Below are 20,647 nucleotides of genomic sequence, written 5' to 3'. Positions count from 1 at the left end.
CCCAGCTCATGGGGTCCACCACATTGTGGATGAGATACGAGAAATTCACATGGACTACTGAGTGCTGTGGAGGAAAAGGGAGAGCATGGATTTTCTCTCAGGGGAGAAAAAGCCATGACCTCTGCCATGACAGGCCTTTATTTCTTTTTTCTGGCACATTACACGATGGTTCTCATTTACTATGCACAGGTTGCTTTAGGTGGTTTCCTTTTACAGAAAACAAAGGAGCTGATGCTGCTAATCACATCACAGAAGAGGGATATTTGCAAATGAAAAGGCAAAAGTGGTTGAACCGGTTACACTCATCCTTGGAAGGTTTAGCATGGATTTGGGGAAGTTACTTTGCAGTAAATGTTTTCTGCCTCAATTCAGGGTTAGGGGGTTTTAGCAAAAGCAAGTCTCATAGCAGTCTAGGTACATTGCAGGCCTGATTCCCCACAGGAGAACCTATCTGTGGGCATGGATCCTGTGCACTGAACCTTGCTTTCCATTGGGAGCGTCCCAGGACACACAGAATGGTCTCCTACGTGGATATATACCCAGAAGTGGAATTACTGCGTTGTAAGGCAGTTCCATTTTAAATGTTTTTAGAAAACTACAAAATGTTTGCCACAGTGGCTACACTAATCTGTGTTCCCACCAACAATGCACAACAATGCACAACAATGCCATTTTTCTCTACATCCTCACAACAATGCCATTTTTTCTCTACATCCTCTACAATTGTTTGTTGATATATTGATGATAGCCATTTTGACAGATGTGAGGTGATATGTGATTTTAATTTGCATTTCTCTGATGATTAGTGACATTTACCATCTTTTCATATGTCTTTTGGCCATCTGTATGACCTCTTTGGAGAGGTACCCATTCAGGTCCTCTGTCCATGTTTATATTAGATTGTTTTTTGTGTGTGTTGTTACATGAATTCTTTATAAATTTTGGCTACTAACCTCTTATCAGATATATCATCTGTAAATATCTTCTCCCATTTACTAGGTTGTCTTTTCATTTTGTTTATGGTTTCCTTTGCTGGGTAAAAACTTTTTAGTTTGATATAGTTCTATTTGTTGTTTTTATTTTGTTTTTGATATATCAGAAAACATATTGCTAAGAGGAATGTCAGAGAGCTTACTGCCTATGTTTTCATCTAGGCGTTTTATGGTTTTGAGTCTTACATTTAAATAAGGACCTTCAGATTTTTAAGGGAGGCCTCAAATATGAAAGACAGAAAGAAAAACAAAGGAAAAAATTCAGTGAGCTGAAGGAAACTTTAAAAATACACTATATTTGATATCCTCAAAAAGATAAGAAATTGTATTCATGAAACAAGAAACAGGAGTAGTAAAAATTTTACCTTTAATTACAAAGAATTCTAATTAAAATATGATAGCTGAAATTAAAAATTTTAGGCAGGATGGAAGATAATGAAAGTGGGAAAATGTTAAAATTAATAAGATGCCCAAGAAAGTTTAAGAAAATCAGAAGATATCTCCAGGCAGTCACACCCAAAACAGTAGAAAAGTGTTCCAAAAAGAAAGCAGAGAAAGTGGAAGCTGAGGGAATTACTATTCCCCCTAGGGGAACATTCTTGAAACTAAACAGCATCAGTTTTCAAATGAATGTCATGTGCCCAGCACAGAAAATGACAAAAGACTAACGTGATGATGTATTGTGATCAAATTTATGATACAAAGTGAAATATAAAAATTTTTAAAGCTTCTAAATTAGGTGGGCTGTGGTGTAGTGAGGGCCTACCACGTATCATACACAGAAGCAGGAATTAAAATGAGGTTGGACTTCTCAGAAGCACCACTGGAGGTTAGGAAAACAGTAGAACAGTGCCCTGATTTTCTATTGAAGAATACTTTTCTCACTTGTGATTGTAAATCCAGCCAAAGGGTCCAGTCTGAGATGAAATAAGACAATTTCAGATATCCAAGGTCTCAGATTTACTTCCCATGCACAATAAGATCCTGGAGGACTTCTTCCACTCAAACGAGTGAACCAAGAAAGGCTTTAGAACCAGAATACAGGTCTCACATGGAAGAGCCAAGGGCAGTACCTGAAATGGTAAGGAAGGGAAGTTCTGGGATGACAGTTGCATAGTCACACCAGAGCATAACCTAGACTGGAGCAGGGGAATGGAGCACTCAAGGAAAGCTGTCTCCTGGAGAAGAATGGTAAGGAAGGATCATCTGCTGTGTCAGAAGGTACTGAGAGAGGAACACTACACCTGTGGGATTCAGAAGTATCAGTGATGGGTACACAGGAAACTAAGAAAGAAGAAAGGAGTTGGCTTTAAATCCAGGGACAACAAAAATAGTTGTACAAGAACAGAAGTGTGATTACGGTATAATGAACGTGTGGCCCATTAGTGAACAATAATGTAATTACTGAATTAAAAGATCACTTTATATTGGGAGGATGAGGGGAGAGTGCTGCGTGTGTGTATAGGTGTGTGGATATGTGTAGGAATGTCAGCCTTTTTCAGGACTGTGGTGGAGACTGCTGCCTACCCTAACATTCATTCTCCCTCCCTCCTTAGTAATAGAAATGTGAAAATACGGGCATTTCTGGGGACTAATCTTTCCAGTTAAAATACTATATTTTCCAGCTTCTCTTGCAACTAGGCATTGACCTGTGTCTAAGTTTAGCACAATCATTCAGTTACACTTCCAGGAAATCTTAAAAGGTACAGAGTGAGCCATTACTCTCTTCCTGCTGCTAGTCTGGAATGGAAGAGTAATCCATGGTGTTTCTGCCATTATCATGGTCTATGAAGATAAAATACACACCAAAAATGGAGAACAGAGACTTGGAGGAATCCTGAGGCCCTGATGACACTTTAAAACTATCATATCAACATTAGACTGGCTACAAGTACATTTGTTTTATGCAATGTACCCTCCTCTCTTAAGCCGTTGTATTCGGGTCTCAGTTATATATCTCAACTGACTTGTAACTCACTAGATAATATCTCAAATGAAATATTAATAATAGTATGAGCATGTTATTTAGTACTAGAGAGGTAAATACTATGAACAAAATAATTGAAAGTACAGTAGATTTGGGCAGTGGAAATTGGGGTAAAGGCAAATGATTAAGTATTTTTTCTTGTTATTCTTTTAATCCAATAATATTTGACATTTAAAATTATGTACATATCTTACTCTAATAAAAAGAAATGGATATTTCTTTAGTTACATTTAAATTAGTATTTCAAGTAAAAATATGTGTTCACTGTAAAAATTCAAACAGTACAAAAGATAGAAAGTAAAAGCCTTGCCTCCCATCAGGTCTTTGCCTCTTCCCTGCCCATCAGTCCTGCTGTCCTCCCCAAGGGAGGGGGCGTTTGGCATGTGTCTCTCCATACTTTTTCGATATGCTCATTTAGCAGGTGTAGAGGTGCATAGTTTTCATCTCTTATTTACGTTTTATTAAGTGTATTTAAATATTAATTTAAGAGTGTACTCGCGAGAGAATATTTAGGCTTGTAATGGATGTTATTTGTTTATATTTTTAGAATTCAAGCTGAAAGCATGCATTTAAAAAGTCAGCAAAACGAATTTCAAAGAGTACAGAAAGAATTGAGTCATTTACAACAGCAGTTAAAAATTAAACAGAGACAATCACAAGTCTGCAGGTAAGATTATCTTTAAATAATTGGAAATGATAAAGATTGAAAAGATACATTCAATAGTAGCTTTATAAATATTCAAACACAATGTTGTAGAGTTTCTATATTTGGTGTGGTTGAAAAATGTGGAAATAACTGCACTTTTTAAAACCATTATCACAACTGAATAGTTTTGCCAATAAAATTTAAATCAGGCAAACATGTTGTTCTTATTCTGTAGTGACATTTAGATTGAAAACACAGTGACTAATACATTTTCCTCTTGACCAGTATTTCTTGGTGTACTTGGATCCCCGGCACAAAAAAATAATAGAATAGGGAAACTTCCTAAATATAGTAATAAAACTGCTAAATTTAGAAGTCTCCAGCATATATGGTGTTAATTCTGGTTTTATATAATCTTTGGAGAGTTTATTATACCTAAAGGTAAAACCCAGTGTTCTAGAGAAATTAGAAAGTGCATTTTTTTTTTAATCTAAAAAGGGAATTGAGCCCTGACTGGTGTGGCTCAGTGGATTTATCGCAGGCTTGCAAACCAAAGGGTCACTGGTTGGATTCCCAGTCAGGTCACATGCCTGGGTTGGGTGGGCCAGGTCCCCAGTGGGGTGTGGGGGCATGTGAGAGGCAACCACACATTGATGTTTCTCTCCCTCTCTTTCTCCTTCCCTTCCCCTCTTTCTCAAAATAAATAAATAAAATCTTTAAAAAGGGAATGAATAGGGAATATAAGAAAAAATGAATTTTTGAATTGAAAAATAACTTTTAATTCTTAGAAAAAGGAAATAAGTCAAACGAACATTACGAATAGACACAGGTTCAGGGTGACTAAAATATATATGCTGGATGAATATTTTAAACATTAGGTTCTTTTTTTTTTCTTTTTTTTCAGTTTACTACTTATTGCCAGAAACAGTGTTCTATGAAAAAAATTATCTGTGCTAATAATTTTTTGTACACTATCTGGTGATATAACCTGCTGGTCATTTACCTTTCATAAATGCCTTCCTCAATAAATAATCTTTTTTTGAGAGGCGGGGGAAGGGAAGGGGAAACGGAGAAAAATATCAGTGTACGAGAGATATATGGATTGGTTGCCTCTTATGCACCCCTAACTGGGGCCTACAACCCAATCATGTGCCCTGACCGGGAATTGAACTGGCGACCTTTAGGTTTGCAGGCTGGTGCTCACACTGAGCCACACCAGCCAGGGCAATAAATAATCTTTGAATAAATGAATGAGCCTACTCCCAGAACAGATGATCATCTTTGTCTTCAGAAATATCTGCTGTTTCTTAGAAAGCTGGTATCGAACCAGCAGGATACCACCCAGGCGAACCTTCTTTTTAGTCTCAATGATCTGCATGCAAGGGTAGCTCCTCTAATGGCTGTGTCCCGAGTCTGCTAAGTAGTCTATTCACTTTCAGAAGTTTCCTATTGTGAATCATGCACAAATTGTTTAAAGTATAAAGAGCTTATCCTTTAATTTGTCTTATTTATAAATCTATCTATACTCTGTCATCTCTGAAATTTTCCATGCCAACTCCTCAAAATTTCTCCTCCTTAGCTCTCACTTTCACTTCAACTTTTCAGAGTCATTAAAGCTTCCAAAATGTTCTCTGATTTTCCCCAACCAGTTTCAGGCTTTACTTTGTTTTCTAGCCTGGATTCCGTAGTTAAATTGCCTGCTATTAAAAAAACCCCCAGCATTATTGAGACATTATTACATGCTATGAAATCCATCCATTTTAAGTGGCAATGCAATGATTTTTAGTGAACTTACTGAATGGTGCCGCCTTTAACACCACATCCAGCGTGAGGACATTTGTGCCATCCAGAGATCTTCATGCCGTTTGCATTTACTCTCTCCACTTAGCACCAGTCCTGGGCAACCTTCTTTCTGTATTATAAATTTGCATTTTTCTGGACATTTCAGATATGCAGAATCAATGATATGTGGTCTTTTACATCAGGCTTCTACCACTGTGTTTTTGAGGTTCCTTCCTGTCGCATCACACATCAGTGCTTTGTTTCTTCTCATTGCTTAATAGTTTCCATTGTGCGGATGCACCACCTTTTACTCATTCATTTACCAATTGATGGACTTTTGGATTGTTTTCACTTCACACTTATGAGTAATGCTACTCTAAACATCCACTTGCATGTCTTTGTGTGAATGCATGTTTCATTTCTTTTGAGTAAATCCCTAAGTGTGGCATTACCGAATCATATGGTAAATTTAATTTCAGGTTCTAAGAAACTGCCAGACTATTTTATGTGTGGCTGCGCCATTTCATACTGCTTCAAGGAATGAGGGTTATAGGTTCTCTGAATTCTTGACAGCACTTCTTATTGTCTGTTTTTTGTTAGAGCCATTCTAGTAGGTGTGACATGGTGTGTCATGTCGTTTGTGTTTCCCAAATAGCCAGTGATGCTGAGCACCTTTTCAAGTGGTGATTAACCATTTGCATGGTTATTTGATGAGATATCCATTAAAATATTTTGCCTAGTTTTTATTGTTTTTTATTATTGTTATAGAATTATAAGAGTTCTTCTGTGTTTTGGGTAAAGTCCTTTATTTTAAACATGATTTGCAAATATTTTTCCCAGTCTGTGGGTTATGTTTTCATTTTTATAACAATCTCTTTTGGTGAGCAAAAGTTGTTATTTTTAGTGAAATAAAATTTATCAATGTTTTCTTCAGTGGATTCTGCTTTTGATAATGTATCTAAGAATTGTAGTGTCTGTGATCTACTTGGAATTAACTTTTGTGAGTGATGTGTGGTGAGGATCTAAATTTGCCTTTTGTGAGGATGTTCAGTTGTTCCTGCATCGTTTGTTAGAAGGACTGTTCTTTCCTATTGAATTGCCTTGGTGTCTTTACCTAAAACCAGTGCACCATGAATGCAGAGAATTATTTCTGGGCTCTCTTCCATTCTGTTAATCCGTATGTCTATTCTTATGTCAGCACCACTCTCTCTTGAATACTGTCGTTTTTAGTAAACTTTGAAATTAAGAAATATAAAGCCTCTAATTTTTTTTTAAATTTTCAAGATGGTTTTGGTTATTCTGGCTCTCTTGCATTTCCATATGCATTTTAGGATCAGTTTGTTAATTCCTGCAAAACAGCATGTCAGGATTTTGACAGGCATAGTGTTGAATCTGTAATTTGGGGACAATTGCCATCTTGACAATATTGAATCTTTCAACTTGTGAACATGGTATGTCTTTCCATCGAGATCTTTAGCTCTGTGAGAAATGTTTTTAGTATACTGGTCTGCACTCCTTTTACTAAATTTATTTCTAAGTATTTTATTCTCTTCTATGTTATTACAAGAGGGATTTTTAAATGCTGTTTTGAGGATTGGCCATTGCTGTTATGCAGATGTAAAATTGATTTTTGCATATGGATTATGTATGCATGTGACCTTGATAAACCCACTTATTAGTTCTAGCATTTGTGTGTTTCTGTGTGTGTGTGCATAGGATGTTTCTATACAGAGGATTCTTCTACATAGAGGATGTTTACCAATACTCGAACTCCTTCCCTCTACTCATTTAGTTGTAATTACCCTTAAAACCCTCAGTCATCGTTCCTGGGCACAGGTTGCTGAACACCAGGCCCTCAGTTCCTCCAGTACTATTCTAAATCCTCTTGTTCTGTTTAGACTTCCCTGTGCTACTGGTCTCTGGACAGCTGTGTGTCTTGCCTCACATTTCACAGAAAAAGTTAAGGATGTAAACACAGGCAGATTTACTATGGATTAAATAATGTTTAAGTTTCAGAAGCCCTCACTCAGGACCCCTTTCTAAGGTTCTTGGAGGGCCCCTGGCAAAAGTAAGATAGTTTAATAGTAATTTATTTAAAAATTCTGTCTTTTTCTACTCTGATTTCTTCTCACTTACACTTCTGATGTCAGTATGCCATTTGAGCAGTCACAAGCTGCTCCAGTGGGTGGGGGGCCCTGAATAAGGGGAAGATGAGTCGGGAATACACCATTATAACTGCCATTTAGAAGGCTGACATTATAACTGACATTTTAGAAGGCTTCAACAACACAATTAAGGAATTAAAGACTAATTATTTGGGTTTGTATGAATTTTTTTAAAAAATTAATAGAATAAAAGCAAGAAAGATGAGCATTTTAAGCAATAGAAATTATTCTGGCATATACAAATTTCAATGTTGTTTCATATTACATCAAATAAATTAAGAGAGACATATTTTCAATAAGAGCTCCTAGGTTATTTCATAAACCATTCACTGAAGAGGAGTTAATTATTTGAATACATTGGAGAAATATTTGAGTTTCTTGCAGATTTGACAAAAACTACCAACATCACTGAATATAACATAAAAGTTGTATTATACTACTTCAAGGACATCGAAGATAAACTAGTTCATGAGATTCATTAGTTCAAAGATAATTTAAGACTAGTCATTTTCCAAAGAACCTTGAAAGGCCAAAAAATTTATAATCATATATGAAAAACATTCAATAAGTATTTTTCTAAATTTGACACTACTTAGTGTTTATGTGACATTATGAATAAATAGTAAGCTATGATGCTGAAAGAATTTTTCTAAACTATGAATAATAAAAAATCAATGGCCATCTAGATGAAAAGCTGTACTAATTTTTATATTTTCTTCATATAAAATTATTATAAAATGGTTCTCACATGAAGAAGTGAATGTAGAGCATGTAGCCAAAAACTGTAGGCAAAAGTGTTGTACAGCTATTACTTATTAAAAAGTTACAGTGTATTCCTTATTTTGTGATATTTATGGAATATCAACTTAAATTTTTTTATTTTTAAACTTAATAATTTTTCTCATTCTGTAAATAATTGCACATTTTTTAACAAAGATTTTATTTGTATTTATTTTAGAGAGGGGGAAGGGAGGAAGAAAAAGAGGGAGAGAAACACTGATGTGTGAGAGAAATCAATCTGTTGTCTCTCCCACGCCCCCAACTGGGGACCTGGCCTGCAACCCAGGCAAGTGCCCTGACCTGGAATTGAACCAGTGACCTTTCAATTTGCAGGCTGGCGCTCAATCCATTGAGCCACACCAGCCAGGGCAAATAATTGTGCACTTTTAAACATAATTTTTAAGTTATCATTTTTGTATTCTTTTTTCAAGAAAGCTTTTCTCCCACCCACCACTAATCATGTAAGTTATAGGCCTTACAAAAATGGATCTGCTCTTAGCTAACAAGCTTGTATTTTCTCTTTCCTGCCGTTCTCCCTACAGAGGCACTGCATCCTCATCCAGTTTGTGCTGTTGAATATCACTTTAGCCCCTGGCTTGTTTCCAGCAGCTGCCTAACACCCGGCCCATTAGCCCCTTAACCTTGACCTGGCTCATAGCTCTTGTCTCTCTGTATTGCCAATTTCTGGCTCCACATTCAGACTTTCCGTCCTCACCTTTGGCCTTCTTCAGTTAGTGATCTCTTTGGATTCTTTCTCTGCTTTTTGAGATCAACATCTCTCCTAGCTAGCTCCCTAGGAGACTGCCTCAGGCATTCCCTGTGGCTTCTGATCACTCAGGTGGGCCTTAATTACCACCCAGAATGACACCACACTTCTTTCTGGCAGAGGCTAATCTTTCAGCCTACATCCATTCTTTCTAGGACTTTGCACAAGAAATGAGCACATCTCTTGTCTGTGCTTTTAGCCTCTGTGACTGCATTCATACTGTGTCCAGCTGTGCACACATTTGGGTGTCTCCCATCCTTACAAACTATTCTACTCTATATCTTCCTCTTTCTCTTCTTGTCACCTCAGTCAGTGTTCTTGAATGTTGGTACTGCATAGCCCCTGTTTACTCACTTCTGCTTTGCTGTTCAGTCTTTCCTACCTAGTGCCTCTCTCTGAGATCACCAAATGCTCCCTTAATAACAGACAGTGCACTCTGTTCAGCCTTTATCTGGGGCCTTAAACACTGGCTTTAAATACTTCTTTAAATTCTCTTATCCTTTGGCTTTTCAGAGAGTATTATTGTATTCTGGTTTTTCTTCCAACTCACTGGTTGTGGCTCTCTAGTCTCCTTTGAGAGATTCTTTTCTGTTTTAGTCCCAGAAATGTTAGTGTTGTTCAGTGTTTTATCCTTAGCATTTCTCACTTCTTCATTCCTCCAACTGAGTGATCTATTTTTTTGTTTATTCATTTGTCAATATTTATTGAACACATACTATCGGGGGTGTCTAAACTTTTGGTGTCTCTGGGCAACCCTGGAAGAAGAGTTGTCTTGGGCCACTCATTAAATACGCAAACACTAATGAAAGCTGATGAGCAAAAAATAGATTTTAAGTAAATTTACGATTTTGTGTTGGGCTGAATTCACAGCCATCCTGGGCCACATGCAGCCCTCAGGCTGTGCGTTGGACACCCCTGTGTGATAGGTGCTGTGTTAGGTGCTAGGGAAATTGTGATGAACAAGACATATGTAGCGTCTGCATCATAGATCTTAGTCTATTCAGGGAGATAAATATCAACCAAATAATTACAATCCCTTGGCTTCATTCATCATCTTTTTGGTGATAACTCACAGGTTTGTGTCTGCATCTTGTTTGATCACTAAGTAAATTATAGCCAGAACATCTACCTAAAAGTAAAAAAAAAAAAATCACTGCAATCACTTTGAGCTGTGGCATTTCATGAGCCAGAGCACTGGATCAGTAACTTTTAAAGGATTTATTTATTATTACCCCAAGTCTTAAACTGCCTGTGGAATTAAGGTATGCAGGAAGAATGTGGTCTAAGAGTCTGAGATTCTCATTAGGCTCTGTGACTAAGCCACTTTTGACCTAATTGTCTTCACTAAATCTTTGCTGTTAAGTTACTTTTTGAAAATTAATAGCAAAATATGTGTAAAATAGCTATATTTCTTTAGAGTTAAAATGATAAAAGAATGGAAATTAGTTAGGATAACATATACCTTAGTCTTTCTACAATACTTCCAGTTTACATCTGTCGCCTCAACAAAGTAGAAATAGCACCTTCACTTTCCAAATTGTCTTCATTTACAAGATAGATTACACGGTCACTCTAAAACCATTTTTCAAAGAAAGCCTTTTCTCTCAAAGATATATTTGTTATGATGCTTGCTACTTTTTAAAAATCCTATATTTTTTTACTACCTTACAGTCAAAGATTGATGGAATACAAATATTTCTGGAATAAGACTCTTTCATTACTTAATTTTACTAAAAGGGAGATAACCAGCATCAAAAATGAAGTTTATGATCATTTGCAAAACTGGACTTCACTGAAAGAAGAAGTTTGTCTTCAAATTAAATCCATAAGTGAAACAGCCTTGACAGGTTTGTTACATGCACATGGAACACAATCATCTATTTTCTTTGTAAATAGTACATCATAAGTGATAAAGTAATGATATTTCATTTTATGTGGTGGGACTTATGATGAACTGAAGAGATATACAGATGGCAATTAAGCACGCAAAAGTGTTTAACATAATTAGCTAGTTAGGGAAATGCAAATGACAACCATAATGGAATACTACTACATATTTATTAGAATGTCTAAAATTTTGATTGACCATACCAAGTATTAGCAAGGGCTGGAGAAACTGGATCACTTAACATTGCTAGTAAGAATGTAAAATAGTGTAGCCATTCTAGAAAATGATTTTGTGATTTCTCTTAACACTGATTATGCACTTAGCACATGACCAGTTAATTGTATCTTGGGCAGTTATCCCAGAAATATGAAAACCTGTGTTCATGCAAAAACCTGTACATAAATGTTCATGGCAGCTTCATTCAAAATGGCCTGAATTGGAAACAACCCAAATTTCCTTCAGTGGATGAAATAGGTATTGTGCTATACCTATACCATGGAATACTATTCAACAATAAAAAGAGAAACATATTAATACATGCTCAAGGGAATTATGCTCGGTGGAAAAAAACAGTCTCAAGAAAACTATGTAGTGTACAAGTCTATTTATATAGCATTCTTGAAATAACATTATAGAGATAGAGAACAAATTAGTGGTGTCCAAGGATTCGGGATGGTATGGGTAGGAGTAGGTATGGCTCTGAAAGGGTAGCAGGAGGCAGCTTTGTGGTGGTAGGGAAATCCTGTGTTTTGGTTGTATTAATCGTTGCAGGAAGCTAACGTATGTGATAAAATCACAAAGGCACACACACATGAGGGTGTGTATAACTGGTGAAACGTGAATCAGCTCTGAATTGTGCCAACATCGGCTCCCTGGCTTTGTGGGTGCACTGTAGTCACACAGAATGTCTGCACGGTGATGGTGGGGTGAGAGTGTCACGGGACTGCCCCACACGATTCTTTGCAACTTCTTATGAATCTGTATAAGTATTTCAGAATACAAATGTTTCAAAAAATCTACATATACATAGTGTTTTATGATCCCTTTTTATTAATTAAATTTAGTCTCATAGTCTTTTTTAATATTAGTGTAATAAAACTCTATAAAGTCGTGTGAATTTACAGTCACTCACTCTTCATAACATCAGTATGCCTTGGCAATAAGGCTACAGAGGTTTCCTAAAAACATAATCACCTAAAATAACTTTAAGTTCATTTGAGTAAGCTAATAGGACTAACAACAACAAAAATATCTTATCCAGGCAAGGAAATTGATTATTTGAGGTTAATATTAATAATTGTATTTGCATTGGCTAGCAAATTATATAAAACATTAAAAAAACTAAAAACACCACTAGCCTGGCAATAAATTTTGCCAATATTACAAAATTTTTAAATAACAAATACTTCCTTTAAAAATACCAGCTTTTGTTTTGATCTATGTGGATTATGTCCTTATGTTGTGAGTTGACACTGTGTGGCATAATGCTTTGGTGGAAAAGTTGATGTAAAACAAAACTTGAAACATTTTTATAAGAAGTAAAATACACTACAAATTCCTTTACCTCACACAATTGTTTTTATGTTTCCATTTGATCTTCTAGTCCTCCACATGTTCATTTATTTTTATGTATTTTAATTACAATGTAAATTTCAATGCGTATTCTGAAATTATTGTTATTGGCTGAATTGTGCCCCTCAAATTCTTATGCTGAAGTCCTAACTTCTAGTCCCTCACAATACAACTTTACTGGAGTTAGGGTCCTTAAAGTAGTTACTAAATTTAAATGAGTGGGCTTTCATCCAGTATGACTGGTGTCCTTGTAAGAAGAGGAAGTTTGGAGACAGACACATACAGAGGGGAGATGGTGAAGAGAGGGAGAGTATGGCTATCTATAAGCTAGATAGATAGGCTTGGAACAGATCCATCCCTATGGCCCTCAAAAAAACCAGCCCAGCTGACACTGTGATCTCAGACTTGTAGCCTTCAGAACTGTAAGAAAATAAATTTCTGTTGGTTAAGCCACCAGAGTTCATAAAAAATGAATAAGATAGCCTCTGACTTCAAATAACAGAGTCCAATAGGAGAGCACATGTTTGCATATGATAGAAACAGCATAAATTGGTGTGAGTTCCAGGAAGATCAAGGCCACTTCCGAATCCATTAGAAAAGGTTTCCAGGCAGGTAGCATGTGAGCTGTGGTCATCCTAGAGTTTGCGGTTAGGAGACCTTTCTTCTGAAACAAAGGGTCATGCTGAAATAGAGAAAATACAAGGTGGGATCAGTGACCAGAATAGGTTGGTCTCATGGAGATCATACTTTCTGAACCCTAAATTGGGACACATGACTGACAAGCCTGAAACGGTGTTAATGGTGAAGATAGGGTTGAGTATTTGACACCAGGATTGCCACAGGCGTATGTAGTTTGCCATGGGTGACTTAATTTACCTCCCTTGAGTAAACTCTCTTAATGTCGACTTAGGAACATTGAAGCTCCTGTTAGTTTTGAAATCTTGCTATACTTTTCTCTGTGTTTGAATATATTTCACAAATGAGTCTGTGTTGCAGATTCTTATTCTTTTAATGTCAGATGGAAAGTCATGTTGACACGAACAGTTTATTTTAGAGACAGTCAGCAGTGCACACTAGCAGAGTCAGCGTGCTCACCAAAGCCGTATCATTCTGGCAAATGGTAAACAGGCGACAGCATGCACACCTCTGCTGTGTCATTCTGACTTACAAGTGGATAGGTACGGCGAGAGCGCAGCACGTCTTGTCCAGTCACAGGACGCTACCTTTATGGCCATAAAAATATCCAGGAAGACTTGTTAGGTCTAAAGAGAAACTACACTGTCTTTCTGTTTAAAGCTTTTTGAACTAGTGTTAGTTTTCCTCACACAAATGAGTGTATATCCGTAAGTCTGTAGAAGCATATAGCTATTCTTAGGAAAAATTTCTGTGTAATTGTTGGAATCTGGTAGACATGATTTAATTTGGTTCCCATCAATTTAGTTCACGAGATTTTCTAATTTGGGCAGGAATTAAAAGTAAAGAAGGTGCTGGGTCCTTTGTGCTCATGACCTAGGTCTGTCTCATATGCCACTTTTTCTTCCAGACAAACATTTTTCCCCAAAGAAAGACATTCTGCCTTTCTCTCCTTGGACCCTGTTCTTGGTGCTGTTCACACCCACCCTCTAAGACATGCCCCCGTCCCAGCATACGGCTCTGCTTCTCCTTCGTTTACTGGCCATATTTCCTGCCATGTCTGTCCTCCTAATCTCTGTTTCTGGTCTTCACTGGCCCGTGTGGCTGCTATTTTTGCTGTAGTGGCTCTAAGGCCAATAAACCAAGCCAACCTCCTTTAACATCTAATCGTATGCTGTGCCCTTCACGTGGCTCAAAGTGACCTGGGCGAGGAAAGGAATGCAAAGTTAACGCTCTGGACAAGCAGGCTGTCCAGATTTTCGTGTACTCATTGTTTCAAGTAATTGTGGTTGTACAAATTTTGTAGTATTTTATTATTATTGTGTGCAATTATATATTTCAATACTGTGGTTTGAGGCAGCAGTGCCCAAAAGGCTGAGGAAGGGAGAGCTTGATAATTGTCATTCTGAAGGATAACATGCTCCATGCATTTTTCATGAAATTGTATAAAATTAATACATGTAAACCTACATAATGCTGTGAAGGCATTTTTAAAAATTAAACTTAATCTAAGTAGAGAGAATAATGACTAACAACTGCTAAGATGAAATTCTGGTCTCGTTTTGAGGGGACAGAATATTGTTAAAAACATTAAGATATATTAACTAATGAATTTATGTCTATAAATTCATTAGACACTGCCTCCTTTTATTCCTCTCTACCCCTACTACATTTTTCATAACTTATGTATGAATTTATAAATTCATATATTTATATTTATATTTACTCTTTCAAAATTATGTTACCAAGAAAACAATTTAATTTTAATACAATCCAGAACATTATAGACATGTGTTACTCATTTATGTGAGTATTCAAAAAACAGGCCTGATTGTCATTTAATATAATTTAAAGGCAAAAATGAAAACAAAAAAAAACCTCTAAAAGGTATCATGTACAGTTTAGCAATACAATTCTTTTTCTCATTTCTTTTGCAGAATAACCACTAAATTTAAATTTAACCTTTTGGTTTGGTGTCACCACACTCTCAGAAAATTCATCTTGGCTTTCAAGTATTAATTTTCTAAAAGAAAAGAATCTGTTTTTGAAAATTGTTTTATGGTTAGATGTTGTCTATTTGTAAACTTTGAGTTTTCTTTACAGAGATAGAGATACTAAATAAAAGTTTGGCAGTGTCCCGGAGAAATAAGGTATGCCTTGAAGAGGAAATGAAAAATCTGAAGTTGTTGTCAGACGCAGCTGTACTGAGATCTCAGCAGATTCAGACATCTAAACAACAGGAAGAAAACTTGCAAATCAGATGCCATGGTTTGCAAAAAGAAGTACTAGGTAAAAGATTTTTTCTTTTATGATTGTTAGCAACTACCCATAATAAGTGTGTAAATTTTTATCTTTTAAAATCACAACAGTCTTTTGGTTCCCTTGTGTTGCAAATATGCCTAATTGTTAGTAACTGTCAGTAACTGTCATCAATTCACTATTATCCCTTCCTAGTCTGCCATTTAGAGTGGTAAGACTAGTAGAGGTATTAAAGACATGTTAAGTACAAAATAAGGTTTGAGGAAGACAAACTGAAGTTTGCTTTAGTGTATCATTATCCCAGTGGATCGGTGGTTCAGTAAAGGAAAATACAGCATATGCTCTTAGGAAAGTGAATCCCAATTTTTATGCACTCTTTCATTTTCCCAAATGAAAAGATTAAAACTGTGTTTTAGGTACTCTGTTTCTCTCTACCTCAGAGAATAAATATCTTGGCAGTAAGGCTATGGAGTATGCATGTGTTCCTGAAGGCAGTATGGAATCACTGAAAATTGATAATCATGAAAATGATACAATAAAAACAATGTTTTAGCAAAATTAAGTTGTTAGCAATGAATGGAGGTGCTCCAAACATCAGTGTCTGGAGCCAGATACTATGAAAATATCTTCACTGGTAACCCAGCCCCTAGACTAACTGTAAGATACCAAAGTAGGGAGGGGAACTAACAGTTTTAAGGACCTGATGTGTATTGGACATCATGCTAGAAATGTATGTAAGTTATTTCTGTCAGTTCTCACTGTGACCATGGGAAGCAAGTGTAAGTCTCCCATCTTACGAGAATCAAGGCCTAGAGAGGTAACATGCCTCTTCCCACACAGCTGGTAAATGGCAGGGAGTGGATGCAAACCGAGGATCGTGCTCATCTCCTTGACTCTCTCCAGCCACAGTGGACAGTTAAGATAGAATCAGGGTTGAGAGGATTACCCAGGACCAGGGAGGAGAACACCTTGCTGAGTGGAAGGGAGAGAAGGAAGTCACAGGGGGCTGCGACCCTCTGCTTGGAAGTCTTTAATGATAGGGACATACCACAGACTAGGGAAATCTAGAGAGAAACTAGTGTAGAAGAGAAGATAAGGAGTCATCACATGAGTCTGGAAGCAGTATGAAACCAGGTATATATTTTAAAATCACGTATTTTAAAATTTTTTCTTCTTTGAATTAGCTTTTCATATTTTGCCAATTTTCAGTTGTATTATTGGAATTTTCCTTGATAATTTTTGAGAGCAATTTGTACAGTAGAGTATTTATCATCTATATTAACTTTTTCCTAATATATATAAGTTGTCATTGATTTTTATGGTAAATTTCACCATATCAAAGATTTTAATTTTGGTATGATCAAGTTACTATCTTATATTGTTTCTGGCTCGTTTTAGTTAAAACAGTCCCTCTCATGCCTAGATTATAGTCTTCTGGATTTTCTTTCCTATGACTCTTTAATACATATGGAATTTATTTTTTAGATAGTATGAGATATGGGGGTTCAGTTTTAATTTCTTAATATGGACAGCCAGAGTTGTATAAGTATTATGTATTAAATACTTATGCTTTTCCCACTAAATAGAACAACTACCTGTCATTTGTTAAAATTTTATAAATAATACTGTCTATTACCATGTTCTCTCTTCTTTCCACTAATTTATTGAAGTAATAAATATCATTCATTTGAATATAATGACTTAATGATGTATTCTCCTGGCTAATTAAATCTTTTCTCTCTCTGGTTTTCTGATTTTGAAAATATATATTTGGAGATATCTTCTACTTGAACGTTATGGTTATTTATTTACCTCCAGTCTGAAGGCTCTGATGTATACCTAGTAAAGTTTTTCTCCTCCAGTCTTCACACTGTTTTTACGTATTTACAGGCAGTTATTTTTCTGCATAAACTTTAAGAGAATTTTATTTATTTCCAATAGGGATTCTAATTGGACTTGCATTGTATTTATATACTAACTTTTGGAGAATTGATATTTTTAGTGACATTAAGTCTTCTTTATATTATAAAAGTCTTTTCATTGAAGAATGTTTTCACTTTTTAAAAATGTGCTTTATGTTCTTTAATGTATTTTACAGTTTTACTTACATGTCTATCAGTCTTGTTAAATTTATGACTATCATTTTTTAGCTACTGTGAAAGGATTCTTTTTTGTTTTCTTGATATTTGTTATTAGGATAGAAAAGGGCTATTGATTTTTGTATATTTGTCTTATACACATAAAGTTTACAAAATTCTCATATTAATTCTAGTTGTATCACCAGCCCCAATTCCCTTCAAAAAAGTGTTTATCCATCTTTCCCAGTGTTACATCTGTTATTTTTCTTGTCTTGTTCAAATCTTAATTAAGTTCATTGGAATCTCTGAGACTGTGTTAGACAATAATTGTGCCAATGGGCCTCCACATTTACTTCCTGATTTTAGTTAAAATAATTTGATGTTTTTCCACTTGGAATTATATCCAATGTTTGGATTTTAGTAAATAATCATTATTTTTAATTAAATATTTTCCTTCAATCCCAATTTTACTTGGATGTTTTATTAGAAATGGCTTTGAGTTTTGCTAAATGCCTTTTCAGCATCTATTGATATATTAGCATGTTTTGTTTGTCTTTAACCAACTGGTAAAATGGATTAGCATTACTAAAATTCCTAATAATAAAGCATCTTTGCTTTCATGGGATAAACCCTACATCATTTACTTTTTATTTTTATTTTTTTAAATATTTTATTTATTTATCTTTAGAGGGGAAGGGAAGGACTGAGGAAGAGAAACATCAATGTATGGTTGCTTCTCATGCATCCCCTGCTGGAAACTGGACCCTGCCGGGAACTGGCCTGCAACCCAGGCATGCGCCCTTACTGGGAATTGAACCACAACACATGTGCCCTTACTGGGAATCAAGGCCCGCACTTAATCCACTGAGCTATACCAGGGCTAAGATTTTTTTTTTAAGATTTTATTTATTTGTCTTTAGAGAGGAAGGGAAGGAGAGAAGGAGAGAAATATCAATGTATGGTTGCTTCTTGTGAGTCCCCTGCTGGGAACTGGCCGGCAACCCAGGCATGTGGCCTGACTGGGAATCGAACCGCGATCCTGTGGTTCGCAGGCCCGCGCTCAATCCACTGAGCTACACCAACCAGGCCATCATTTACTTTTTAATATGTTGTTTTCTACATGATTGTGTTTTAAGTTTAGTGCATATATTCATAAGTGAGGTTGGTCTAAAGATTTTTCTTTATCACAGGCACTAATTTTATCAGAGTTTTATGTTAAAACTAAGTGAACTTCACTAATAAATAGGTTTCATGACATTGGATTATCTGTTTTTAAAAGTTAGAAAATGTGACTGAACCCAGTTTCATTAGGTAAAATTCAGTTATCAAGTCATCTGATTCTAGTGCCTCTTTCAATGAGGTTACTTAATATTTTTGAATATTTTGCAGAAATTTGACCACTTAAAATTTTAATTCTTCTTGGATCATGTTAAATTATTTATATTTTGACAAAAATCATTTTTTCAAAGATTTCAAATATGTACTTATAATATGTCATATAATACTCTTATTGTTAATGTGCACTTTTTGTCCACATTTTTTAGAGAAAGAAAAGAATGTGCATTATACATGGGTAGCTCTAAGAATATTCATTATATATTGACAGCACTTTAAAACGTGGGTGCACTAATACATGGCAAAATACGGTAGCTCCTCTGGCTGTAGTTATACATGATTTCTGAATTTTAGTCTTGTCTAATTTTGTTTTTATCTTTTATTTTCTACCAGAATTTCAAGGCCTTTATTTCTTGGTCTTTTCAAAAAACTAGCCTTTGTATATTTTATGATTTCTGCTACTTTTATTTTCCATAACATTACTTTTCACTTCTATGTTTATTAGTTTCCTCTTTCTGGATATTTTGGGGCTTATATATTTTAGATTTATGAAAGGAATAATTAGTTCTTTTATTTCCCATCTTTTAAATTTTAATTATAGAGGCATTTAAGGGTATACATTTTCCTATGAGTACAAGTATCTCTATATCTTATATCTTTTGATATAAAGTATTGTCTTTTTCAGTATTGTCTAAATACTCTATAATTTATTTTTAAAATTTTTCTTTCATCAAAGGATTATCTAGAGGTATATGTCTTAATTTCAAGATAGTTCATTGCTTTGGCAGGAAGTTATTTTTATTATTTATTTAACTTTGGGTTATTTTTTAATTATTTATTTATTCATTTTTAGAAAGAGGGAAAGCGAGGGAGGAAGGGAGGGAGGCAAACATCAATGTGTGGTTGCCTCTCATGTGTCCTCCACTGGGGACCCAGCCTGCAACCCAGGCATGTGCCCTGACTGGGAATCGAGCCAGCAACCTTTTGGTTCACAGGCTGGTGCTCAATCCACTGAGTCATACCAGCCAGGGCTAACTTTGGGTTACTCTGATTAAATAATGTGACATAATATTTGTTTGAATCTGTCAACTTTTTTAATGTTGAATACGTAACAAGTTTTGTAAGTATTTCTTAGAAATACAAAATAAAATATAATTCTCAACTTAATGGATGTAATGGCGTTTTAGCTGGGAGTAGGATTCTTCGGGTTGTGTTTTCCCCTCAGTGGACTGTAGATGCCGATGCTTTGATTTCTAGCTTTTAGTGTTGTGAATAAGCAGTCTACTGGGGATCTGATTTCTTTTTATTTTAAAGGTAACTTTTTCTTTTACCTGGAAGCTTGTTAGACTTGTCTATTTCTTGTTTTGCTTTATTTTGTCTATTTTTATTGGACCTCAAGAACATTCAGTTGGATCACTCATAGTGCTTGGTTTATGGCATGTATGTGTGGACTATGACTTTATACCTATATATAATGTTGAGTAGAATCATGACAGTTGCATCTTTGTAAAATTTACAATTTTACAAAAAGCACACTTTAACTTTTGGGTTGAAGCAGAAATTATAATGAATGTAAAATATCTAGAATTGACTGATACTAAAAATTGCATATAACAAAATTTGTTGGATGCGGCCAAAGTGATTCTTTGAGGAATATATATAGCCTTACATGCTTTTAAGAAGGAAAGAATAAACTTAAAGAACGTAGAAAATATATAATAAAAATAAGAACCTCAGTGACATAGAAAACAAAGATATAATAAA

The 20,647-nt window shown here is 35.5% G+C and overlaps 1 protein-coding gene across 1 annotated transcript in view; it reads left to right on the top strand.

Annotated features, from left to right (window-relative positions):
- Positions 1-20,647, top strand: part of LEKR1 (leucine, glutamate and lysine rich 1) — a 154,228-nt gene that overhangs the window by 45,993 nt on the left and 87,588 nt on the right. The window contains exons 4-6 of the mRNA XM_037046671.1: positions 3,527-3,646; positions 10,790-10,965; positions 15,315-15,500. Coding sequence (XP_036902566.1) covers positions 3,527-3,646; positions 10,790-10,965; positions 15,315-15,500 — 482 coding nt within the window. The remainder of the gene's footprint in view (positions 1-3,526; positions 3,647-10,789; positions 10,966-15,314; positions 15,501-20,647) is intronic.

The sequence above is a fragment of the Sturnira hondurensis genome, unplaced genomic scaffold (assembly GCF_014824575.4).
Source record: "Sturnira hondurensis isolate 20B ecotype Veracruz unplaced genomic scaffold, ASM1482457v3 Scaffold0005279, whole genome shotgun sequence".
Taxonomy (NCBI): Eukaryota; Metazoa; Chordata; class Mammalia; order Chiroptera; family Phyllostomidae; genus Sturnira; species Sturnira hondurensis.
Note: the sequence above shows the minus strand (reverse complement) of the source record. Positions and strands in the feature narration are given on the sequence as shown.